Raw genomic sequence first — 26403 nt, 5'->3', positions numbered from 1 at the left:
GGCAGAAACACAGAGAGAGGAACGGAGGAGAGGAGAGATAGGGGGACACAGGGAGGGAGACGGAGGGAGAGTTGAACACAGATCGGGGACGCAGAGATGAGAGCAGAGAAGGAAGAGGGGGAAGAGAGGGAAGCAGACAGATGTAAGGACAGCGGGAGAGGAGTACTGAGAGGGGAACACAGATTGTAACAGAGGGAAACAGAGAGAGAGAGAGAGCGGAACGGAAAGGAGGGAGGCCGAGAAGGCCGAGACTCACTGGCATCGTCCGAGTCGTTTGGGTCGGCCTGCTGCTGCTGCTGCGACGGCGTCGCGGCGGTGGTGGCAGCGAAGGCGGAAAAGGCGCGGTCGACGTCGTCGTCGGCGTGCGACGAGGTGGCCAGTGACGACGAGGTGTCAGAGGGGGCGAGGGAGAGACGCGAGCGCAGCGACCCCTCTGCAAACCACCGCCCCCCCCGCACCCCACAGCGCGAGCAACGTCACGCCGGCTCTCGCCACCACACGTCACGCAAACACCGAAGTACCATAATGCCCTGGGGGGGTTTGAACTAATGAGACCTCCTCCGCTTCGGTACGGGGACCGCAAGTCTCCATCGTAGTCTTGTAAGACATCTCTGTATCCATATCAGCGCGAGCCTCCCCTAAACCACATGACCTGTGTGTGTGGGCTACCCCCACCTTGAATCCCTCCCCTCTCACGGCCGCCCGCTGTGAAAACAGACGCCGCTCCTCCGTGCAGCAACAGCAGCAGCAGCAGGGTCCTGATGTATCCACCTCTTCCTCTCCATCCTCACCTCTCCTGAACCCTTTGCTCCCGTTTCTCAGTTTATTTTCTTGGCATCGCTTCCGTCCTTCTGCCAGAATCTAAGGGAGTTGCGCAGTCCGGACCTGACCGCTCTCAAATCTCCACGGAGGGTATGTAGTGCGGCGGCGGTTAGCGCTACGCAGCGCTACGAACCCGGCACACTCGAACTCCATTCCCGCTCACGGCCAACGCCAGTGAGGATTGTCTGAAATGGTCCTGAGCCTCCCCTTAGGCCGACTCGGCCTGAAATGAGTACCCGGTGCGGTGTGTAAACACCGCCGCTGCGGAGACAAAGGTCACCCACCCCCTCGTGTGCCGTGTGGGCCTTCAAAGGCGCTACTCGTTAACAGCACTCACCCCCAACAGTCTGTTAAGACTACACGGGGAACTTTGATGCTTTATAAACATAACTGGAATGAAGCCCTAAACCTGCTGCCGAAGGAATCCTAACTGCGCGACGTTTGAACGTTGGTTCTCAAGCTGCACGTGACGTGCGAAGGTGTCACGTGCTCGAACTGGGGATTAGTGTTCTAGACAGTCGAGAATCATGGATCATGGTGCACAACATTCGCGTCGTGATTTCTGCGAAGAGTTTCCAGATTGAGAATGTCGCCGTCGCCGTCGCCGTCTTCTCCTTCTTACGACTACGCGGCACCGATCGAACGATTGGAACGTTTTTTTAGGAAGGAGATTTGAGAAAAATCGAGAGAGACGATCACAGGAAGCCAAAAAGCGTTCGCGCGCGAGCGCGGCCGTGCTGCGAAGCGTCGAGGGGTTCCGATTCAGGCGGCCGTGGAGCTCGCGGGGGGGGGGGGGGGGGGCGATGGCGCACGATCGTCCCCGCACGATCGTCCCCGCAGGGAGGGAGGCGCGTTTGACGGGGGGGGGGGGGGGGTGAGACGAATAACAAACAACAACAACACCACCGCCGCCGTGTTGCCCAGCAAACAAATTCCCACTTGCAGCGCTCCAGATGAAGTTTCGTGTCCGAGGGCCGTCATTTGCCTGCCGATTTTTTTACGTAAATTGCGCCGAGCTTTCAGCGGAGTAAAAAAAAATTGTGAACACTGCTTTTCTCGAAGGCGTGAGTAATCTAACTTACGGGGTTATGCCGGCTTAAATTATTGTATGGAGCTTGGGTACAATTGTAAACAATGCGCAGTGTTACAAAGCCGAGCGAGTTTATCAACTCACTCCACTGCTGGTCACAACGCTCACCCACTCACTCACCATACTGAAGGTCACAACGCTCACCCACTCACTCACCACACTGCTGGTCACAACGCTCACCCACTCACCACAACACTGCTGGTCACAACGCTCACCCACCCACTCACCACACTGCTGGTCACAACGCTCACCCACCCACTCACCACACTGCTGGTCACAACACTCACCCACTCACTCACAATACTGCTGGTCACAACACTCACTCACAACACTGCTGGTCACAACACTCACCCAGTCACCATACTGAAGGTCACAACACTCACCCAGTCACCATACTGAAGGTCACAATACTCACCCACCACAACACTGCTGGTCACAACACTGCTGGTCACAACACTCTCACCCACTCACTCACTGGTCACAACGCTCACCCACCCACTCACCACACTGCTGGTCACAACGCTCACCCACTCACTCACCACACTGCTGGTCACAACACTCACCCACTCACCACACTGAAGGTCACAACACTCACCCAGTCACCACCACACTGCTGGTCACAACACTCACCCAGTCACCACACTGAAGGTCACAACACTCACCCAGTCACAACACTGCTGGTCACAACCCTCACCCAGTCACCACACTGAAGGTCACAACACTCACCCAGTCACCACACTGAAGGTCATACCACCTACTGACCCTCTCACCGCACTCCAGGTCACAAACACTCTCACTCACCCTCTAGCTGCTGTAGGACTCACCAACCCAGCCACCCAACCACTCTCAACACGCTGCCGGTCACCTCACCCCTCCGCTCCGGAATTCCCTCCACTCGTCTCCATTCCAGGAGTTCTCATGATTATTACCTTGATCAATTATAATCGCCTCAATTATAAATAACCTTGCTCAATTCACTCCTCATGTATTACACCTTCGCGGGTGCTGTTAGTTGCTCTGGTCACTTGTCAATGTTTGCTGGCCTTTGGGGCGCGATAATAAAAAAAATCCCATCAGGGATGAGTTTTAAATTTAAAGCTTCGGCTTTTCATAGATACGGCATAATGCAATATAGTTGTTTAATCGTTTTTTTATATTTCGATTGTACAGCGCTTTGAGGTGACTTGACAAGATTACGACCATTTTAATTTTTGTACAATCTGTATTTTTGGGAGGTACAACTTCTGATCGTTATTTACGGATCATTTACGTTTTGTCATCGTTTAACCTGCCACGCGGCCACCACCCTTGGCGGGAAAAGTCCCGGAAGTGACGGTAAAAAAACGAGTGACGTCATTTCTAGTTACGTCATTTACAGTGATGTCATTTCCAGTGACGTCACTCGCTTCGGATCTAAATATTTATACTGCGGGTGAAATCCGATGAGCTATAAAGCTCTTTTCCACACGTGCGTGTGTGTGTGTTGGACTTCTTTCGCGCCGTACGCAGCCAATTGTGCCAATCGGAGATGTCCAGTAGGGGCACGGGGTCAGAACGTTACAACAACAAACAGTACAAAAACACGATAGGAGTGAAAAGTATAGCAAAAGGTAAACGAATTTCCTTGAACAAACGATACGAATAAAACTAAACAATTTTTTTTTATGTTACCAGGTAAAGCGCACTGAGCTATTAGCTTCTTTTTCAGAAGCGACCTGGCCACAAATGATAGCTCAACGAAGTGGCTCATCATCGTGTGGAACTTCATAGCAATGTGGAGGGAAAAAACTGGAAGAGCCCAGAGAAAAATCCACACGACCACGGGGAGAACACCCAAACTCCAAATATACAGCAGGCGTCGGGGTCGGCATCGACACCGATCGACCTCATGTATACCAGACGAGGTAGTTAACATCTGTAGCCACCACGGCGCCCAATAAATCCCACAGATTGCGCAGATTATCTGGAGCGCTGCTCACCGCCCGCCCGCCCGCCCCCTCCGCAACCCATGAAGCCAACCGCGTAGCGAGACACAAGCGAAAGTGAGGCGTCGCACACAAATCCAGAACGCATGCGGGGAATTTCCGAGTGGGGGAAGAAGTTTTTATTGGAAAGGCATGAACCGAACACAAGCCACCAAAGAGAGAGCCAGCGAGAGAGCAAACGCAGGGCATTAGTGACAAGAGAGAGAAAGCCGAGACGCGGTGTTCATTCCTTCAATTTGAATCTTCAGGTCAAAATTAGATTATTTATTCTGGAGAAATCCGATGAGCTGTGAAGCTCTTTTTCTTATTTTTCTCACAGACGTCCAGCAGGGGGGGGGGGGGTCAGAAAGTTACCCAGCTGTGGTGTTTCAGTCGGTGGATTTTTCACGCGCAGTACCGCTACTGTTGTCGTTCTCGATCGAGAGTGCGGTCGACCCGAGCAAGTTTTCTTCACTAATAATTATCTTAGGTGGTGGTGGTGGTGTGGGGGAGGGGGCACTTTCGCCTATAAGACATCATCAGTTTGAGAACCGCCACAACATTTGAAACCATTGGGGTTTAATAAGGCCACCAGGGGCCTACAGTGGCCTGGGGGCCTTTATAACGAAGAACGCCTGAGGCAGCAATTCCTACACCCATCCAATATTATCAGCTCAGACAAATCGGTGAAACTCGGTAAATGTTTATTTACAGGAATAGTGGATGGCTATTTTTGGTTTTCCTCGCCGCAACGGAATCATCTCGATAATTAAATCATTTGGCGATGCTGCGTGCTCTTTGCTGCGTTGGCAGTGGTGCACAAAGCACAGTTGATAATAAATACGAAAACACGTCCGTCCATAACAACATTGTGGCCTTTAACGAAACAAATTACATATTTAGATAAAAATCGCCGTTTCAAAACATGCATTTAGATAACTTGGCTGCGACTATAAATAACCCACATTTGACGATGCAATGCCACTTCGATGAGCCATCATCAGGCGTTTGGCTAATAATCCCAGTGGGCGCTACCTGGCGAATCAAATTGTGGTCGTGTACTTTCCTGGCAATGCTTGGCCCTCAATGTTTAACGAAGGGGGGGGGAACTTGTTACCCGAAACGTCGGCGATTTTCTTCGAAGGCCCCCCCCCCCCCCCCCCCCACCACAAACACGCACGCACAGTGTTGTTGTTGACGAGTATTGTTGACGAGTGTCGTGTTTTTTGCGTGAAAAATTATCTCGGCCTGCGTCTTCGTTCGGGACCCGCCTCGTCGTCGCGGTCAGTGACGGCGGGCGGTTGGGCCTTCGGCGGGCCGCTCGTGGTCACCGTTGAAGCGATTCTCGTCGCTACATTTAAAAAAAAAAAATCTCCTCGTCGACACAAATCGACGGTGGGGCAAGCGGCTAGACTCACAGGGTTTCCCAAACTCCAGTCCTCGCGGGCCACCGCCGCTGCCGCCACGCTGCGTCTTTTCCCCGTTTTCCCAATTTACTTCTCGCGCATTCAAATACTGTGCCGCTTTAACCCGTTCCACGCTGCCGCACGTGCCCGATCATTGTTGAACTCGTCCCACGTGACACGCCGAGCAATTAAACACTCTCTCTGCGTCCAGGGCACAATGCAAATGAAGATTTGAGATCTCTGCGTACGGTCTGTCGCTTCTGCGGCAGTCTGGAACGCTCTTCCTTCCGATATCAGGAAGCCACGGGAGCTATATGCACTTTTAAAAAATCCAGACTAAAAAACTAATTTTATTTAGAACAGCCTTTTGTGTTAAGCGTGTTGTCCTCCCCCCGCACCTCCGATTAGCACGGTTGGCTACGTAGAGTGCAAAAGAAGTCCAACATGGATGCATAAACATCTAAACACGTGTCCACGTGTGTCTGCGTGCGCACGCAACGCAGCGTTAATTGGTTAGCGCGCACCACATTTGGACGCGTTTGAACAATCATCGGGCACTGTGGCAGTGTGAGACGAGTTAATTTGACTGAAGGGGGGGGGGGGGGAGCACGCGGGGAGTAAGTTGGTAAATGCGGAAAGATGTAGCATCGTGGCTGGGCCATGAGGACTCGAGTTTGTGAAGCCCTCACCGTGTTAGGAGCGTGGCGACGGCTCGCGATTCACATTGGCAGCGGCAGCGGCACACGGAGAGCGCGCTCGTGCGAAATCAACGCGATAGCAAACAAGGGCAGGCGAGAGACGGCAATTTTCCAACCAGTCTATCAATGGCATCATCAAGGATTAGTATTATTGTTATTATTGTTGTTGGCGTTGTTATTAAGGCAGTGAGAATGAAGAAGGCAAGGCCGTGCAGCAGCCAGCGTTTGCGCGCGCAGGGAAGACGCGCTGGGGGTAGGGGGGGTAGGGGTGGGAGGGGATGTCCTGGTAAAAAACAACAACTCCATAACCCCCACGGAGAGCGCCAATCGGTCCTAGAGACATCGGGGTTTTTTGTTGGGAGCTGGGGGGGTTGTGTGCACATCGTGCACACAACCCCCCCTTGTAAGTCCGCTGCCGAACGCGAAATCTTCCCACGCCTTGGCAGCTCGTGGGGGGAGGGGGGTGTGAGGGGGTGGTTACTTAACCATACTTCACCGTGGCGGTTAGTGCTGGGTTGGTGAGGGCAAGAAGCAGAGCAGCCTTTTGACGCATGCTTTTTTATGCATGGACTGGCCACCCATTGGAGTGCTATATCGAGGCCTCTCAGCCCCGCTCAGCTTTCCAGATTGGGCACAGGCCGGGCGATTTGTTCCTTCGGCCCCGCGCCTCTGAGAGGTAAGGCAGGCAAAGCGGATGGCCAACGAGTGAATTATGAAGAATCACCGTGGATTCCAATGTGGTTGGGAGGAGCATGGCTTTACCGTGAGCTATCTCAATTCCAGAACGCACCAACAACCCTCTCCCCTTGTTATTGTTGGCCAAATAAATCATTTCGAAGCCAGGGTCCCCCCCCCCCCCCGCCCAGCAGCGCATTTGCGGCGCGCGCAAATTAAAACACACAACGACGAAATCATCAACGCGGCAAGAGAGAGAGAGAGACGTTGCGTGCAGGGCGGTGTTACGGTAGACGTGCCTGCTAGAAGAGATGGATCGAGCCCGAGGAGGAGTGTTCTTTCTCTGTGCATAGACAGCTTTTGGAAACTCGAGCGGAAAATTAAAACAGAAAAACCGCCAAATTACCAAACAAATACTTTGCTCAAACCAAAACAAAAACTAACTCGCCGCACCCACACCGGCCTGCACGGTGAAGTAAGGTCAACATTTTTTTTTAACCCCTCCCATCCCCCCCCCCCCGGCCAATGTTAGCATGGCCTGAGCCAGGGCTCTCAGTCGCCTGCAACTCGTACCATTTTTCCACTGGCACATCGGAAGCCCAGCCAGTGCGGAGGTTTTGACATGAGCCGAGGTGTGACAAAACCGCGCTACGCCGACATCACAAGACGTAACGATTCTACTGCGGGGCCAAGTGGGGCCAAGCGGGGCCAAGCTGGGCCAGGGGCGGGGCTAACGATGCATTCATTGATGAGGACGCAGCGTCACCACGGTGGGAAGGAAAAAAAAAAACAACCCGGCCGCCTCTTAAGCTGCGCCGAGCTGGCTCGGGAACGGCTCGCATGTGCCAGTGAAAAAAGCAGCCATCTTTGTTTATGGGGCTAGATGCAGCGCGAGACTGTGATTGATGGCCACGACTTGGGGAAGGCCTTCATCCAGCAGTGGATAGAGCCAATGGCCGATCATTATGGACGATGAAACGCCGCAGCTGAATCGCGAAACGCCGCTCGGCTTCAAAACCTACGGGGCGTGCGTTCTATTTGCACGCTAGGCCCGTGCGTGTTGCTAAGCCTGTGTGAGGTTCACGCGGTTGCGCTGCAGCTAGCCCCTCCGACGTGCATTGTGGGCCGGAGCGAAACGTCGGACGTCGCGCTGAACGACACGCGGCGACGGGCGAGCTACAGCGCGCGTTCCCTTTCTGTTCCATTTGTTTTTTTTGGCGGGGGGGGGGGGGGGGTTTGCGGCAAGTCTTGTCGCAGTGTCGGCCACTTGAAATCCGCGTGGGCGAAAGCACCACCGCTGGTCGAACCGACACACCGACGATCGCTATATTTGAAAACTTTTAAAAACGACTGTAAACTAACGCAGCACCTATCGCTGTAAACGCACTGCGCGCTTTACTATTTATACCACGAAGACCAAAGTCGGGAAACCGCAGTCGACGGGCTGAGGCAGTCGACGGAACAATTCATAAAGAGTCTCTTTGGCACTTGACACTGAAACGTTACACCACAGTTACGAGCGTTCGTTAGTTCTTTTTTTTTTTGCTTACAAAGCCGCAAATTCCAAAAAACATTGACCTGCCTTGCCTCGGTTGGATTTGGCTAAAGTGATAAGGGGCCGTCCATAAATGACGTCACGCGATTTTGGAGGATTTTTGACCCCCCCCCCACCCCTTCGTCACACGGCGTCACAAAAAGTAAGACCCCCCCCTCAAATATGACGTCACAAAGCTCTGCCCCCCCCCCCCCAAAAAATATATAAAACATGCTTCAAATCGCTTTAAACTATTGTCATTGTAGTGCGTATTTAATGTGGCGCTGCACTCTGATGTTGTCGGAGAAAACATTTATTAAAAAGTCTATTTAATTAAGTAGAACGTGTTGTCTATATTTATTTAAAGTTGCGCATTTTGATGTGACGTCACAAATGTCTGACCCCCCCCCCCCAGGTGCGTGACGTCATTCATGGACGGCCCCTATAGTGGCATATGTGACAGTGTAACGACGCACCGAGTGATCAAGTAATATCTAAATTTTAGCAGGTAAGGCCCAACTGAGCTATAAAGCTCTTTTTCAGAAGCGACCTGGCTATCACAAATGGCCGCTCAACGAAGTGGCTCTCCACGTGGACATGTATCGCAAGCAAATACTCTAAACGCGCGACGCTCATTCTAAATGCGGAATGGAAAAGCATCGATTCTCGAGCATGTGATCGCATGCCCGTGTAACGTGAGAATCGACGAGTTTCGGATTTGGATTTCGTACCGATGTCAAACGCGACCCCCTGCAGCCTCTGGTGAAGGCCTTCTACATTCATGCACCCACTTTGTTAAATTAATGCCCAGTAAGCGTGGGGTTGGAACCCTTGGGGCTGTTGGGCCAACATTGTTGAGGCAACGTATAACGTTTATTTTGTGGCAACAATTCGTACCGAATCGCTGTGGAGGGCGGGGAGGGCAGGGGCGGGGGGGATTGTTACACCCCCCCGGGAGGTAACGTTGTACGGAGGGGCTCTGTAGCAGCAGCAGCACAAATGTTCCACGTAAACCCTGCGGTTGTCCTACAGCGACGTCATAATCCATAATCTGCAACGGTTACGATCGTACTTAATGAGCGGCGACACAACGACATTCTACAAACCAGATTGTGCGAGTATCGTGGGCTTTACATATATATTGCGTACGATATGTATGCATGTTGAACTTCTTTCGCACCGATCGATATGCCGTGGTATCGCCGTACCGCCGTGCATGGATGCGTGCATGCGTGCGTGCGCGAGAGACGCGGGGCTGCCGCTGCCGCTGCCGCTGCCCGCGCGCCCACTAACCCCGGCTCGCGTCGCTGTCGCCGGCAGCGTCGCCCTGGCAGCTCTCGGTGGCGCTCGTCGCTCCCCCAAACCCGCCGGCGCCTCCGCCCCCGCCGCTCCCCACGCTGCCCCGGCTGCCCAGCGCGCCCAGCGCGCCCTCCAGCTTGCCGCCCGTCGACCCCGCCGGCCACGCTCCGTCGCTGCTCGCTGGGCACCAAAGGTCAAGGGTTTCGAGTCAAGGGTCACGGTTCAAGCTGTTCATGTAACGCATGTACGCCGAACTTCTTTCGCACCGTGCGTACCCGACCGCGCTAAATGGGGGGGGGGTGTGGAGCCGGTAACCGCCGAGATCCCCGGGGGTTCGTATCCGGGTTTCAGCAGCTGCTGCCTGTGATTGAACCGGGTTCTCTAGCGTAGCGAGCCGGCACTGGTTCTCCCTAGACCTCATTCGATCGACCCCGTTAGGGGGTTATAACTCCTTCGGTCACATTTTTGTGGGTAGATAAAATGAATTGCTGATCCTTGGAGTTACCCATCAACAGTTGTCGTCTCTACCAACCACAGCAGGCCCCCTGCCATAGAGCCATGGAATTTCCAACAATGGCTTGGGAGCAACCGACAAAGATGTTGAACTTCTTTCGCACCAAACGTAGCCAACCGTGCTAACCGGAGGTGCGGGGGAAGGACAACAAGATGAACAATGCCCTTCCCCCCCATCCCCTATGCGAATCTCAAGACTCGTTTGTTACAAGGGGGCTCTTGCGCTCGCAAGACTGGCCGTCGATCGTGATCCGATCGCATCTGTCGCTGTGGCCCACGACGACGACGATGATGACGGTGACGATGTTCGCCTTCGCAGCTGTTGCCGAAGACGGTGGCCGATTTTACTTTGCGATCGTTACCGCCGCCGCCGCCGCCGCCGCCACTGCTGCCGCTGGGGCGGCCGCTAGCGCCGCGCGGCGGAGCCGCGGCCCTCACCGGAGTCGGCCCGCACGACGCCCGCCGCGCGCCGCGCCCTCCGGGTCCCCGCGTCGTCTTCGTCCGAGCTGGAGTTGCGCTCCGAGTCGGAGTCGCTGTCGCCCATCCTCACTGCGGCGCAACGTCCAAAAGGTGGAAGGAGGGGGGGGGTGGAAGGAACGTCACTCGTTAGGCGACCCGATGGGACGGCGCGCAATACGTTCGCTCGCACGCTCGCACGGTCAAGCGCTCGCTCGTGCACTCGCTCACCAACGAGCTCACCAACGAGCTGACCAACGAGGTCACCAACGAGCTCACCAACGAGCTCGTGCACTCGCTCACCAACGAGCTCGTGCACTCGCTCACCAACGAGCTCACCAACGAGCTGACCAACGAGCTCACCAACGAGCTCACCAACGAGCTCACCAACGAGCTCACCAACGAGCTCACCAACGAGCTACAGAGCTTTTTCACAGATGTCCAGTAAGGGGGCGGGTCAGAAAGTGGCAAAAGCAACAAACAACACAAACGCCGATAGGAGCGCAAAGTATAGGAAAGAGGAAGCGGGCGCACCAGGAGAAGGCTCGCACGTGTGAGAGGGGGCAACGCCGGACCCACACAGGTGGAAACAGGTGGAGTTCACATCTGCCATACCGCCAGGGTATGACGGATCCTCGTCGAGTTTAACTAATTATATTTGTGCCGAGATCCGCCAACACTCGCCGCAGCCTCCACAATGCCTGGATTGCGGGGGCTGAGCCGCGTGCATCGCCAACACTGCCCGCACTCGTGGATAACACGAGATTTTTTTTGTGCACATTTTTGGAGTTCCGATACCGTGCGACGGAACTCCAATCCCTGCAATCCAGTGTTGGGGGGGGGGGGGGCAACAGCGGCATGACGGAGAGACAGAGGAGAGACAGAGGAGAGACGGAGGAGAGACGGAGGAGAGACGGAGGAGAGACGGAGGAGAGACGGAGGAGAGACAGAGGAGAGAGGCCGGTTGAACCGTCGGCCGTCGAGCTGCGGCTGTGCGTGTGTGTCCATGGTGGCGGCTGTGTCTGTGTGTGTGGCAGCTGCTGTGTCTGTGTGTGTGGCAGCGGCTGTGTCTGTGTGTGTAGCAGCAGCTGTGTCTGTGTGTGTGGCAGCTGCTGTGTCTGTGTGTGTGGCAGCAGCTGTGTCTGTGTGTGTGGCAGCTGCTGTGTCTGTGTGTGTGGCAGCTGCTGTGTCTGTGCGTGTGGCAGCTGCTGTGTCTGTGCGTGTGGCAGCGGCTGTGTCTGTGCGTGTGGCAGCGGCTGTGTCTGTGTGTGTGGCAGCAGCTGTGTCTGTGCGTGCGGCAGCGGCTGTGTCTGTGTGCGTGGCAGCTGCTGTGTCTGTGTGCGTGTGACAGCTGCTGTGTCTGTGTGCGTGTGACAGCTGCTGTGTCTGTGTGTGTGGCAGCTGCTGTGTCTGTGCGTGGGACAGCTGCTGTGTCTGTGTGTGTGGCAGCGGCTGTGTCTGTGGCAGCGGCTGTGTCTGTGTGTGTAGCAGCTGCTGTGGCTGTGTGTGTAGCAGCTGCTGTGTCTGTGTGTGTGGCAGCAGCTGTGTCTGTGTGTGTGGCAGCGGCTGTGTCTGTGTGTGTGGCAGCGGCTGTGTCTGTGTGTGTGGCAGCAGCTGTGTCTGTGTGTGTGGCAGCAGCTGTGTCTGTGTGTGTGGCAGCGGCTGTGTCTGTGGCAGCGGCTGTGTCTGTGTGTGTGGCAGCAGCTGTGTCTGTGTGTGTGGCAGCAGCTGTGTCTGTGTGTGTGGCAGCAGCTGTGTCTGTGCGTGTGGCAGCGGCTGTGTCTGTGTGTGTGGCAGCAGCTGTGTCTGTGTGTGTGGCAGCGGCTGTGTCTGTGGCAGCGGCTGTGTCTGTGTGTGTGGCAGCAGCTGTGTCTGTGTGCGTGTAGCAGCGGCTGTGTCTGTGTGTGTGGCAGCAGCTGTGTCTGTGTGTGTGGCAGCGGCTGTGTCTGTGTGTGTGGCAGCAGCTGTGTCTGTGCGTGCGGCAGCGGCTGTGTCTGTGTGTGTGGCAGCTGCTGTGTCTGTGCGTGTGGCAGCTGATGTGTCTGTGGCAGCGGCTGTGTCTGTGTGCGTGTAGCAGCGGCTGTGTCTGTGTGTGTGGCAGCAGCTGTGTCTGTGTGTGTGGCAGCTGCTGTGTCTGTGCGTGTGGCAGCGGCTGTGTCTGTGCGTGTGGCAGCAGCTGTGTCTGTGCGTGCGGCAGCGGCTGTGTCTGTGTGTGTGGCAGCTGATGTGTCTGTGGCAGCGGCTGTGTCTGTGTGCGTGTAGCAGCGGCTGTGTCTGTGTGTGCGGCAGCAGCTGTGTCTGTGCGTGCGGCAGCGGCTGTGTCTGTGCGTGCGGCAGCGGCTGTGTCTGTGTGTGTGGCAGCTGCTGTGTCTGTGTGTGTGGCAGCTGCTGTGTCTGTGCGTGTGGCAGCTGATGTGTCTGTGGCAGCGGCTGTGTCTGTGGCAGCGGCTGTGTCTGTGTGCGTGTAGCAGCGGCTGTGTCTGTGTGTGTGGCAGCAGCTGTGTCTGTGCGTGCGGCAGCGGCTGTGTCTGTGCGTGCGGCAGCGGCTGTGTCTGTGTGTGTGGCAGCGGCTGTGTCTGTGGCAGCGGCTGTGTCTGTGCGTGTGGCAGGTGTTGTGTCTGTATGTGTAGCAGTTGCTGTGTGTGTGCATGTAGCAGTGGCTGTGTCTGTGTGTGCTGCAGCTGCTGTGTCTGTGCGTGCGACAGCTGCTGTGTCTGTGTGTGTGGCAGCGGCTGTGTCTGTGGCAGCGGCTGTGTCTGTGTGTGTAGCAGCTGCTGTGTCTGTGCGTGTGGCAGCGGCTGTGTCTGTGCGTGTGGCAGCGGCTGTGTCTGTGCGTGTGGCAGCGGCTGTGTCTGTGCGTGCAACAGCTGCTGTGTCTGTGCGTGTGGCAGCTGCTGTGTCTGTGCGTGTGGCAGCGGCTGTGTCTGTGCGTGTGGCAGCGGCTGTGTCTGTGGCAGCTGCTGTGTCTGTGCGTGCGACAGCCGCGCGCTCACGACGCGAAACTCTCCGCGGCCCCCTCCCGCCTCCCGCCCCCAAATCACTCACCGCGACCGCGCACCCAGGTGTAGGTGCGCGTGTCGGGCGCGGAGGCCGCCTGGTCCCTCGCCGCGGCCGCCCCTTGCGGGTTCCTGCCGAGGACCGCGGCCGCGGCGGGCCGCGCGTCCTGCCGGCCCCCCGCCCCGGACGTCTTGGGGGGCAGCACGTACTTGGGCAGCCCCTTGAAGAACCACGCTCCAGAGCGCTTCCACACCTAGCGGAGAGACGGGCGTGGGGCGAGAGGGGCAGGAGCTAGCGGCGGTGAACACCGGACGGACCGGGCCATCGTGGTGGCGGGCGCTGGGGGATGATGCGACGGTGCAATTTGGATTTCGCGGCACCTCCCTTGCCAGTATCAAAATAGAAGAATTGGTTTTACAGTTGTGTTAAGATGCATTAGCCACATATACTTGTGGTGAACAAGCAAACAGAAAAACACGCTCTGGTCGTATATGATGCATTGTCTTTCAAACTGATTGGTCCACACCAGAGACAGCTTTCTCAAAACAGTGTTAGACCAGAGAATGCCACATGGTGAAACGACTATGCATAAACGACCAGGGTATGTTTTTTGTTTGCATGTTCAACACAAGTATGTGTGGTTAATGCAGAGATAATTCCTTGCACGAGGTTTTTGTTTGTTGTTGTTGTGACATCTTAACACCTGTTTTATTGCCAGAAAGGGTAAAACAAATTCTTCTATACAATTTGGATTAATACAACGGCTCAGACGCGGACTTTATTATCTCAGCTGGTGAGGGCCCCCATAGAGCCTAAAGCGGATCTTGTTACAGGTGTCAACCACAGCCCGGTGGCGGCAGTTACAGGACACCGCGCGTTACACAGAGTTACGTAGAGATTCACAGAGTTATGTAGATATCTATTGAGTTACGTAGAGGCCCTGTAGAGTTACACAGAGGAGCCACAAAGTTACGTAGAGATCCACAGGTTTATGTACAGATCTATTGAGTTACGTAGAGGACCTGTAGAGTTACGTGGGGGACCCACGGCATCATGTGCAGATCCAGAAACTTTAATAGAGCACCACAGAGATTCCGAGAGGGTTGGGCTGGCTAGAGAGGGTGGGGGGGGGGGTGGCTGGAGGGGCACCGTCTCGGGGCACTCGTTATCAGCGTCATCATCATTTGTGCCGCTTTCCTATCGAACACTTCACCTCTCGCTGCTCGCTGCAGATCTTGCACAGCCAGAGCGGACGCTGGCGGCTGCACACGGAGTCGACGCCACACTTGGTGCACACGTTCTGACGGGAGACGAGGGGGGGGGGGGGCGGGGCGGCACACACAGAGACAAACGTCACCCGTATAGCATTCGCGGACTGTTGGGGCAAGTGCTGTTGGCGAGCAGCGCCACCACCTATGAAGGCCGGCACGGAAACACGACGGGAGTGGGTAGGCTGACACCCCGGTGCCGATGATCACAAACCGCGAGCAGGTACTCGTTTAAGGCCGAGACCACCAAGCGGGGAGTCGAACTTGGGTCAGCAGGTTTGTTGTGCAGTGCGCCAACTACTGCGCCACTGCTCCTCACTGTCCACAAATACGGTAAAGGCCAATTACCAGCTGTGTGGTGGCCGTGGTTGCCCGTGGTGGTGGCCGTGTCTGTGGTGGTGGCCGTGTCTGTGGCTGCGTGGACGCCAGCTGCGTGAGCTCATGACTCCGTCTCGCCGTGGCTCCCTCCCTCCGCCGCCCCCCTCCCGCCCCCCACTGACACTGGACGCCGCACGACTAACTTCCACCATCACGCTCAGCCTGAGCGCGAGCGCATCTTTTTGGTGTTTTTCGCCATTTTGGCAGCCAGCCTCCCCCTCCCTCCCGCCCCCCCCCCCCCTCACCTTCTTGCAGTCCTCACAGAGGGCGGCGGCCGAGCCGAGCAGGCCCAGCTGCTCCCCGCACAGCACGCAGCGAGCGGCGCCGTCGCCCAGCGCGTTACGTCTCATGTTCTCCAGCCGCTCCACCAGCCGCCTGCACCGTCACGGGGGGGAGGGGTGGGGTGGAGGTCGGGGGGGAGCACGGACCAGGTTCAGCGGCAGGGGGCATGGGATGGTGGGGGGAGGGGCGGGGGTGACGTCGACCGGGTGCAGTGACCGGGGGGGGGGGGGGGGGGCCATCGGACAGAGGGGGGGGGGGTGGGGCTGGCGGTGCTCGCAACCAAGCGGGGCCGGCACGCAGGCGGCGGCACGGATACCGCGCAGGAGAAGTTTTGTCGGACTCGGGGAATCGCGGAGACGAAACGCGCCAGCGTCAAACGAGTGCCGAACCGAGGCGGTGAAGCCGCGGTCGCCGAACCGGCAGTCTCGCGCGTGCCTTCGCGGTGACGCACGACGGTGGCAAGCATTCAAATCGCGAATGGCAAAATGGGACCGCGCGCTTGCCAGCGACTTGAGTCCACGACGAGAGGCCAGGAGCTTCCTTCCGTTCGACATTTACGTAGATCACGTGCAGACAAAGCGGGTGGGGTTACAGACGGAGTCTCGGTTGAGCGTCGTGCATCTTCAGGCCAGTGCTGCGCATACCCCCTGCGTGTCACTGGGGGCCCCCCCCCCCCCAGGCTAGACTTGCCCAACATGCGGTGACATAGTCGATACGAAGGCAGTTGTGCCCAAGGCTACGCGACAACGCCCGAGGGCGAATGGAGTCAAGGCCGCGATCGTGAACGGTGCAACGAGAAAGTAACGGGAAAGGGACAGGAGAGGTCGGGGCGGAAGTCGCTACCCCCCCCCCACAACCCCGCCCCAAGACGGACAAAGAAGAGGAGGGCACGGCCCAAGATGAGCAGCAGGGGGAGAGGAGGAGCGGAAGAAGGAATGGCAGGACCAAGATGTTTCAGGGATGGAGAGGGCGATGAGGATGACGAGAAGAGAGGGAGGAAGAGAGGGAGAAGAAGGGATGAGCGAGCAGAATTGAGCCGCACGGAGGAGGAGGAGGAGCGGCGTCTGTTTCTACAGGGGGAGGGGGGGGAGGTGGCGGGGAAGAGGGGGAGGGGGGTTGCCAGTGGAGGTGACCTCACGCGGACAAGTCACGCGCTCAACGGTGGCGGAGTGCTCGCGACGATCTGGACGCCGGTCGACGCGAGGGGCCTCCAACATCCACATGCGCGGCCTGCGCCAGTCTGGTGACAGACTCCGACTCCGATCCCCCGCTTGGCGACCGAGGCGCTCCGCTCCCACGCTGCTTCGCCTTCTTCTCCTGCGCTCGCTCACCCGATGCGCTCCTGCTCCAGCAGCTCCATCTTCTCGGCTTTCTCGATGACCTTGTGGATGGCCTCGCGCTCCTCCTCGCTCAGCGTCTCGCTCCTGCGCTGCTTCTCCGAGCGGTGCGTGTGCACCGACCAGCCCGTGTTGAGCCTGCTCCACGGCACGCGACACGCACGCGACACGTCGGCAGCGGCTCACGCCGCGGGGGTACGCGTGCACCCGGGGCGGGTACGCGTGCGTTTGCGTGTGTGACACCTCGGGGTGTGGGCGGGGGAGGAGGGGGGGGAAGTGAGACGCCTCTAAGTGACACTCGAGGCATCTCGAGTGTGGCAAGTTGTTCGTCTCAGCCTGGTCACCGATGACTGCCACGCAAAAAAAAAAAAATCGCTCAACTTGGTTTTGTTCTTAATTTGGCTCGAATCCAACTCCGACAATAGAAACCGCCAGCTTTGTTCCCATACCGTGATCATCGTTTTTGCATGTCACGTTAAAATATGTGTGCCCCGAAGTGTGGATCAACAGATCCGATGCCTCGACTACTTCGAAACCAGCTCTGTAGCCTCAACTTCTCGGGGCTGTTTCGGACCCCAGGTGCAGGGCTCCAAATGAAAACGATAAGAAAACATAATTTTGGAAAAAAATATATCAAATTACGACAATGTGGCCAAAGTGGCCCAGATGGGTTGAGGGCTCACAATGGCGGCGACCGGGCGAGGGAGGGAAAAGTGTGAGCGGGAGAGAGGGAGGGAAAGGGTGAGCGGGAGAGGGAGGGAAGGGGTGAGCGGGAGAGGGAGCGAGGGAGGGAAGGGGTGAGCGGGAGAGGGAGGGAAGGGGTGAGCGGGAGAGGGAGCGAGGGAGGGAAGGGGTGAGCGGGAGAGGGAGGGAAGGGGTGAGCGGGAGAGGGAGGGAAGGGGTGAGCGGGAGAGGGAGCGAGGGAGGGAAGGGGTGATCGGGAGAGGGAGGGAAGGGGTGAGCGGGAGAGGGAGGGAAGGGGTGAGCGGGAGAGGGAGTGAGAGAGGGAAGGGGTGAGCGGGAGAGGGAGTGAAGGGGTGAGCGGGAGAGGGAGAGAAGGGGTGAGCGGGAGAGGGAGTGAGAGAGGGAAGGGGTGAGCGGGAGAGGGAGTGAAGGGGTGAGCGGGAGAGGGAGAGAAGGGGTGAGCGGGAGAGGGAGTGAGAGAGGGAAGGGGTGAGCGGGAGAGGGAGTGAAGGGGTGAGCGGGAGAGGGAGAGAAGGGGTGAGCGGGAGAGGGAGGGAAGGGATTAGCGGGAGAGGGAGCGAGGGAGGGAAGGGGTGAGCGGGAGAGGGAGGGAAGGGGTGAGCGGGAGAGGGAGCGAGGGAGGGAAGGGGTGAGCGGGAGAAGGAGCGAGGGAGGGAAAGGGGTGAGCGGGAGAGGGAGGGAAGGGGTGAGCGGGAGAGGGAGGGAAGGGGTGAGCGGGAGGGAAGGGATTAGCGGGAGAGGGAGCGAGGGAGGGAAAGGGTGAACGGGAGAGGGAGCGTGCAGGCGCGGGAGCGAGCGAGACGTTGAGAGGGCGAGCGATGTCAAAGCGACTTTTCCCGCTCGAGCCTGCCGCCCTTTCCCGAAATATCGCAACAATTTTGAGTGAAAGGTCGCCGAGTGGGCTCACGATGTCTCTCCCCGCACCCGCGCCTTTGAGAGGTGGAACATGGCACGGACAGAAATCCAGAAATACAAACATGAAAAGGAATCGACCACGAAGCGCATAACGGAGCCCAAGAGAGAGCACCGCGCCGGTGACGCACAGAGCCTGGGTTCCCATCCGGGTTCTTTTTTTGTTTCAGCCGCCCGTGGTGGTGGCGTGAGCGGTGGTGGTGGTGGTGTGAATGGTGGTGGTGTTGGTGGTGGTTTGAGTGGTGGTGGTGTGAATGGGTGGTGATGTTGGTGGTGGTTTGAGTGGTGGTGGTGTGAGCGGTGGTGGCATGAGTGGTGGTGGTGTGAATGGGTGGTGATGTTGGTGGTGGTTTGAATGGTGGTGGTGTTGGTGGTGGTGGTGGTTTGAATGGTGGTGGTGTTGGTGGTGGTTTGAGTGGTGGTGGTGTGAATGGGTGGTGATGTTGTTGGTGGTTTGAGTGGTGGTGGTGTGAGCGGTGGTGGCATGAGTGGTGGTGGTGGCGGTGGTGTGAATGGGTGGTGATGTTGGTGGTGGTTTGAGTGGTGGTGGTGGCGGTGGTGTGAATGGGTGGTGGTGGTGCGAGCGGTGGTGCTGCAGCGACCGTGGCTGTGTCCCGGCGAGCACTCACTTGGCGCGCAGGGCCAGGTGGCGGTCGTTGGGGCAGACCCAGCGGTCGGCGGCGCTGCTGCCGAACACGGCGTCCGTCATGGCGCCCGCCAGCTCGCTCCCTCGATTGTCCTGCACGGGGGGGGGGGGGGGGGTGGTCAGCGGTACCGGTTAGACTCCTGCACCAGAGCTGCGCGAGCACGTTGAGTGTCAGCGACCGCACGCTCAGCACGGCGGTTACCCACCTGGAGCCCCACCTGGAGCCCCGCCTGGAGCCCCACCTGGAGCTCCGCCTGCAGCCCCACCTGGAGCTCCGCCTGGAGCCCCACCTGGGGCTCCGCCATGAGCCCCACCTGGGGCTCCGCTTGGAGCCCCACCTGGAGCTCCGCCTGGAGCCCCACCTGGAGCTCCGCCTGGAGCCCCACCTGGAGCTCCGCCTGGAGCCCCACCTGGGGCTCCGCCATGAGCCCCACCTGGAGCTCCGCCTGGAGCCCCACCTGGAGCCCCACCTGGAGCCCCACCTGGAGCTCCGCATGGCGGCCCCACCTGGAGCTCCGCCTGGAGGCCCCAATTGGAGCTCCGCCTGGAGCCCCAACTGGAGCTCCGCCTGGAGCCCCACCTGGAGCTCCACCTGGGGCCCCGCCTGGAGCTCCGCCTAGAGCTCCGCCTGGAGCCCCACCTGGAGCTCCACCTGGAGCCCCAACTGGAGCTCCGCCTGGAGCTCCACCTGGAGCCCCACCTGGAGCTCCACCTGGAGCCCCACCTGGAGCTCCACCTGGAGCCCCACCTGGGGCCCCGCCTGGAGCCCCGCCTGGAGCCCCGCCTGGAGCCCCGCCTGGAGCCCCACCTGGAGCTCCACCGGGAACCCCACCTGGAGCTCCACCGGGAGCTCCGCCTGGAGCCCCACCTGGAGCTCCGCCTGGAGCCCCACCTGGAGCTCCGCCTGGAGCCCCACCTGGAGCTCCGCCTGGAGCCCCACCTGGAACTCCGCCTGGAGCCCCACCTGGAGCTCCGCCTGGAGCCCCACCTGGAGCTCCACCTGGAGCCCCAACTGGATCTCCGCCTGGAGCCCCACCTGGAGCTCCACCTGGAGCCCCACCTGGAGCCCCGCCTGGAGCCCCGCCTGGAGCCCCGCCTGGAGCCCCACCTGGAGCTCCACCGGGAACCCCACCTGGAGCTCCATCGGGAGCCCCACCTGGAGCTCCACCTGGAGCTCCACCTGGAGCCCCACCTGGAGCCCCACCTGGAGCCCCACCTGGAGCTTGCACGCCCAGCTCGCGTGGTTCCCTGGCCATCGAGTTATTGGCAGCGATGGTTTTGTTCCCTTGGGGTATTGTTTGTTTCTCGGCGGATATTTTTCCGCACCCGCCAGAGTAGTTTGGCATGTGCCAAGCGGATCCTGGATGTGGTTTTCCAGGTGTAACTTTTTTTTGTGTTAAAGCTCACTGGTACTCTGCAGTAGGTTTGACTAACTATAACTTAACTAACAACTCTTTTTATTTTACCAAGTAAGGCCCAATGACCTATGGAGCTCTTTTTCAGCGACGTGACTTATCACGTGCACATTTATAGCAGCCAATACTATAAACAATACTATAAACAATACTATAAACACACGCCGATTCTAAATGTGGAGGGAAAAACCGGACGCAAACTCCAAATATACAACAGGCGTCAGGGTCGGGATCGAACCCACGACCTCCCGCATACCAGGCGAGGAAGCTAACATCTCCTCGCCACCGCCGCGTGACTTAAGTAGCCACAGACTGTAGTGAGAGGTATACTGGATGTGGTGTGCTGGGCACACGCCGACCAGGACCGACCCGGTTAGAATGAGAGCCACGGTTGCAGCGCCGCTTGCGGCGAGGGCGTGCCGCACGCGCCAACAGGAGGCACGTGGAACCGGTCAGACGGGAAACCGCTCGAGAACGTGGACATTCGTGCTCGGTTGGAGCCGATCGCTGGCGGCGGTGGTGGTGGGGAGTGGGAGAGTAGTGGGGCCTGAGTTCACGGCCAACACGAGCGATGATGAGCTGAACCGGTCATGGACCTCCTGTCGGTCGACTCGGCCTCAAATGAGTACTGCACCTGGTGGTGTGTGTAAAACACCACCACGAGGGAGGCCCAGGCGGCCGGGCGCGATGCTGGCCACCCACCCTCCTCCTTGCATGCCGTGCCGGACTTCATAGGTGCTCGCTCACGGCACTTTCCCCTTAAAGTGTGTAGAGGCTTTTGATTTAAAGCTTTCGTGACTGCAGTGATTCATATTCTTAGCTCTTTCGGTAAAGTCACGTTGAAGGGAAACAATAAAATAATAAAATATATATAAAACAATAAAAATTCTCACGACATTTTGACCATAACACAAACGGTCATCATCAGGCTTTTCACACCTGATGATGACCGTTTGTGTTATGGATCAAAACGTCGTGAGAATTTTTATTGTCCTATTTATTTTATTATTTTATTGTTTCCCTTCAACGTGACTTTACCGAAAGAGCTAAGAATATGTGTAGAGGCTATACGGGGGATCTTTGTCGTTTGCTTCTGGTGGTGGCGGCGGTGGTGCAAATCCCGTGTTCGTTCGCGATCGCCCGTGGTTCAATCGCTGATCCGGCAAGAACAAATTCCCAGCACCCCACTCTCCGCTCCCCAATTGACATTGCAACAAAGCGTGTTTTTTTTTTTAAATCTATGCCGGAGAACTCGAGTGGCAGAGAAGAGTGGGGATTGTAGTGTGTCGGTCGTGGCGTTTGCTTGACCATACTTCACCGCGCCGGCCATTGAGGGTTTGGTCCGGTGCGGCCAAAAAAATACCCACCGTAGGTTCCGCGGACCGGGGAAGACTGCGGAGTCTCAACAAAGGCGATATCAAAAGGTGGCGACTGACGGCATCCGTTTGTTTGTTATTTCTCTCTCTCTCTCTTTGCGTTCGTGGCGGCAACATCGTTGTGAGCGGGCGGGCCACAGCGGGGACGTTCAGAGTGAATCTTAGGAAAACAAAACGGTCGCATTAACGCTGGCCGACGAAAAAAGCGCGCTCGTGCAAGCCCAGGAAACGGTTGAATGGAAACGAAGGCAAAATTGAACAATGGTCGCGCGGCGCTCGTTCTCGCCCTCTGCCCGCGTGCCGGCCCGCATCGATGTGTGGACGTCTTCGGTTCCGGAAGGAGCTCCTCCCACCCCCCCCCCCCCCCAGGGCACGCGGGGGGCGAAACGTCGGACATCTCAACGAACGGCACCGCGGCACAGCCCCGAAGAACGTGGAGGAGAGCCGGACCGCAGCGGCGGCGGTGGCGGCAGCGGCACGACCGTGATCACCAACGCAGTGGAACCGCGTCGGTGCTGGTGGTGTTGTTGTTGGTGTTCCCTGCAGTGTTGGCCACGCAGTGACTCGGAGAGTGAGAAGGCTGCGACTCGGCCCATCGAGACCCCCCCCGCCCCCCCCCCCCCCCCCGAGTTCGTGAAAATACTGCCGCTCCACGTACGGTCGACAGTGGCTGTTGCAATGCCATAGGAATGTGGAGTTTGCACAGCGCCACAAGAACCCCAGCGATGAGCCCTGTCCTATGCACGTTTAAGCGTCGGTACACTTTGCACATTTTGGCTAATCTTACACGCACTGTATTAGGGTTTTTCAATGCCGTATGTTTACAAAGCCAATTTCAGATCTATTTCGTACGACTCATATTGTGTACTAAAACAATATAAACAAAGAACATTTCAACTCATTTGTCATTAAATACCGTGGTCGTAAAAGGGGAAATAAATAGATATGATAGGTGACGTTTCGGGCAATGGCCCTCAATCATGGCACATCGTGGGTGGCAATCATCTCTTCTCTTGCCCTTCACGAGACCACCAATGTCAGTCAAACCGATTTTACACTCATGGTTCGGATAATAGGCGCCGGTGTTGGCCGTGAGCTGCAACTGAACTTGGGTCGCTGGGTTCAGAGTGCAGTGGGATAACCGCTATACTCCCACTAGTGCACGCACGCACACGCACAAAGACATCCCCCAGGTAGCCTCCACAGGCCGTTGGGGCAACTGCTGTCACCTATGAAGGCACGAGCGGGTGGGTTGGCCAGCAACACGCCCGGCCGCCTTTGTCTCCCCAGTGGCGATGTTTACACACCGCACCAGGTACGCGATGTTAGCAAGCACCTATGATAGGCCTGGTGCCAGCGCATGGAGTGGTGGGGCCAACACCACTCCCAGCCGCCTTTCTCTCCCCAATTATGATCCATACACACCCCCCCCCCCCACAACCAGGGTGCTGTACTCATTTAAGGCCGAGTCGGCCTCGGGAGGAGGGGGTGGGGATGCACACAGGGCCGATTCAGACAAATCGCAACCGATGTTGGCCGTGGCCTGTAAGTACAATCAAACAACGGGCCCCGCGGGGTTCCGAGTAAGCCCGTCGGTTTCCAGAAACCTCTGCGCGACCGCCCCGCATGCATTTCCGCCACGTTTCGCACCAAAAATGTGACCTTTTTTTCTTTTAACACTCGAGAATTGACCTTTGTCCTCAACGTGCCCTGCGCTGTAACGCCGCTTGTCCTCTCCCCGGGCGGTCAAGCGGCGCCCCGGTTGAATTAGCGATTCCAACGCCACACTGACGCCCCACCAGCCCGAGGCTTGCAAGTACGGACGAAGGCAGCGATTTCAATTCTGCGCGGAATTTGGGGGAGGGGTGGGCGGTAGGATTAGGAGGAGGGGATTTTTTTTTGTTCGCGAACGCTTGCCAATCGCCGCGAATCGATTTCACACGTCCTTGCTCCACACCCGATCACAACCCCCCCCCCCCCCGCATTCGTTTCTAGTGGCGTTCGTTCACCATGGTGGGAATTGAAAGGCGCCTGTGGGACGAAGGTTCCTCCCCGTGCCGCCTACATTACTCAGTACTGCTGGGAAGTAAGTGTAGTTAGCGAGCACCTATCATAAGCCACAAGACAATGGCAAAGACCCCCCCCCCCCCCACCCACTCAGCAATCCTGTGTAGCCTTTAACAGACTGTTGGGGCAGGTGCAGTTAATGAAGCGCATGGGGGGGAGTGGGATACTGTCAGCACCGCACCCCGGGCTGCCTTTGTCTCCCTGGTGCTGTTACACACCGCACCTGGGGACTCATTTAAGGCTGAGTCGACCTCGTGGAGGCCCAGAGCAAACGAGATCAGCTCATGCGCGGGAGTGAGACGGACCGTAATCTTGGTGGGGGAGGGGTCGACAATGTTGCGTGGACGTCTTCATCCGGCAGTGGATAAAACCACGTGACTATTGCTGCTGTGAATGCTGATGGCGATGATGAAATAACCATTGCCCTCAGGTTTCTCACGGATTAAACCCCCCCCCCCACCCCGAATCCTAAACATACCGTGCGGTGCGCCGGGACACAGCAAACGCCCGTCACGCGGAGCAACGGCAGCCCCCTGCACACAAAACGCAGCAGCCCCCTAGCACCCCCTCCAGCTCTTCACAAACTCGCCGGGTGCGCACTTGAAGGCGACGTCGCCAAGCAACGAGATCCTGCCGAGCGGTTGTCTTCCCGCACGTGGTCAGGCTTGAAAGGCCGTGGCACGGCGGCAAAGATCTCCCCGTGGAGCCACGGCAGACTTTGGGGGCAGGTGCTGTCAAGCGAGCAGCACCTGCGGTGGCCGGCACGGCACACAAAGGCAGCCTCCCACCCCAGTGTCGACGGTTACACGTCACGCTTAGGTACTCGTTTGAGGTTGAGTCGACCTAGGGGAGGCACAGGACGGGTTCAGATAATCGCCATTGGTGTTGACGGCCATGAGAAGGGAATCGAACTCGGGTCGCCGGGTTCGCAGCGCAGCGCGCTAACCGCTACATTACTGCTCCCCTCACGCGCACGCACGCACACACACACACATAATCATTAGCGTAGAGGGGTGTCCTGGCCAAAATTAATCCAACAACTTGACAACGCACAGTCTCGCATTGTCCGGCAAGTTCAAGGCTTTCGATTAAGTGAACGGGAAAACCGAGTGAGGTATCGAGTTCATCGTGTGGCCAAAGCTCAAAAGTGGAATGTTAATGTGTTCAAGCGAGGCCGGCATGGGTTGTCTTGAAATTACGCGTGTGGTAGTGGGCGGAGAGGCGACGGCTCACAACAACGAGCGGTGCGCCGGGGCGGGTAAAACGCAGCGAGGTGGTAAGTGGGGAGCAGAGGTTGGCGCATCTGCCAGCCATCTCAGTCAGTCAACGCATGGCACACCGGGTCTGTTCCGTGACCTCCTGCCAGCAGCGAGCCTTCGACACTTGACGTGACAGCCTCAAAATGCACCTAGCCTGGAGCAAGTGCCGTGGTGAGCTGACCGCCACTTAGTGGCGAACGGCGGCCGTTGTTGTTGTTGGTATTGGAGCTAGCGCACCGCACTATAAACCCACGGCAACCGGAGTTTGATTCCCCGCCAAAGCCAACATCACCGGTGAGTTACATCAAAACCCACTCCTCTGCCTACCCCCAACCCTTCACCAATCTGCGCTGACCAATGTGGTGTGAGCTATGGTAAAAACAACAACAACAACAACCCCTGACCAACATGGCACGGGGGAGGCCTCTTAATCCACCAGTGGATTGAAAAAAGGCTGGCAACTTGAAAAATGTGGATAATCAACTTTCATCCAGGCAGCCCTCGCCAATTCACGAGTTTGCAAACCGTATGGATTCTCACGACGTGGGGTCGCGATTCGACGACGCAAGGTTCGTGAATGCCCGTCTCGGCGTTTCCTTCGTGAAATGCCGCACCTCTCGCGAGGCCGCAAAGGCTCGGGCCGAGACATCACGCGCCCGACTTACACCAGCATGGGTGTAAGTCGGACAGCATTTGCCCCCGCCCCCCTCCCCCCCAACAGCCTGCGCGGGCGACACGAGGGACCTTTGCGTGCGGTTGTATTGCGGTCACAGCGGGACACTTTCTTCCCTGCGGAGCCACTCAAGTGCAGCCTCGTAAAGCAACCGCCACTTGAGCCTTTGGGCACAAAAGTGGTCACGTGAAAACACTCATGACTCGCACACACACGCGCACACAATCGAAGCTAAGGATCCCCCGTATAGCCTTAACAGGCTGTTGGGGCAAGTGCTGTTAGCGAGTAGCACCTATGAAGGCCGGCACGGTACGCATGAGTGAGCAAGCACCACACCCGGCCGCCTTTGTCTCCCCCAGTGGCGATGTTTGCACACCGCACCAGGTACCCGATTGAGGCCGAGTCGACCTCGGGGAGGCCCACGACCGGTTCAGATAACCGTCACTGGTGTTGGCCATGAGTGGCATGCACACACACTCGTGCGCTAAGGAACAAACATCTCTCATGCAGCCTTTCACAGGCAGCTGTGGCAAGTGCTGTTTTAGCGAGCGACCTATCAAGGCCTACACAGTGCACAATGGGGTGGTGGTGGGCAGTGCTGTGCCCAACTGCCTTTGTCTCACCCAGTGGC

The 26403-nt window shown here is 57.6% G+C and overlaps 1 protein-coding gene across 3 annotated transcripts in view; it reads right to left on the bottom strand.

Annotated features, from left to right (window-relative positions):
* Positions 1 to 26403, bottom strand: part of LOC116950171 (rabphilin-3A-like) — a 56486-nt gene that overhangs the window by 7341 nt on the left and 22742 nt on the right. For 2 of the 3 annotated variants that reach the window (XM_032967717.2, XM_032967716.2), the window contains 8 exons: positions 18966 to 19075; positions 16714 to 16857; positions 15346 to 15475; positions 14668 to 14754; positions 13503 to 13707; positions 10440 to 10550; positions 9483 to 9668; positions 257 to 433 (listed from right to left, as the gene is read on the bottom strand). In XM_032967717.2, coding sequence (XP_032823608.2) covers positions 257 to 433; positions 9483 to 9668; positions 10440 to 10550; positions 13503 to 13707; positions 14668 to 14754; positions 15346 to 15475; positions 16714 to 16857; positions 18966 to 19045 — 1120 coding nt within the window. In that variant the 5' untranslated portion in view covers positions 19046 to 19075. Of the gene's footprint in view, positions 1 to 256; positions 434 to 9482; positions 9669 to 10439; positions 10551 to 13502; positions 13708 to 14667; positions 14755 to 15345; positions 15476 to 16713; positions 16858 to 18965; positions 19076 to 23465; positions 23616 to 26403 lie in introns of those variants that run through there. The other variant, XM_032967718.2, reaches the window with a different exon arrangement.

The sequence above is a fragment of the Petromyzon marinus genome, chromosome 38, assembly GCF_048934315.1.
Source record: "Petromyzon marinus isolate PM22_M1 ecotype Great Lakes invasive population chromosome 38, UKy_Petmar_22M1.pri1.0, whole genome shotgun sequence".
Taxonomy (NCBI): Eukaryota; Metazoa; Chordata; class Hyperoartia; order Petromyzontiformes; family Petromyzontidae; genus Petromyzon; species Petromyzon marinus.
This window is presented reverse-complemented; position numbering and strand designations above follow the sequence as displayed.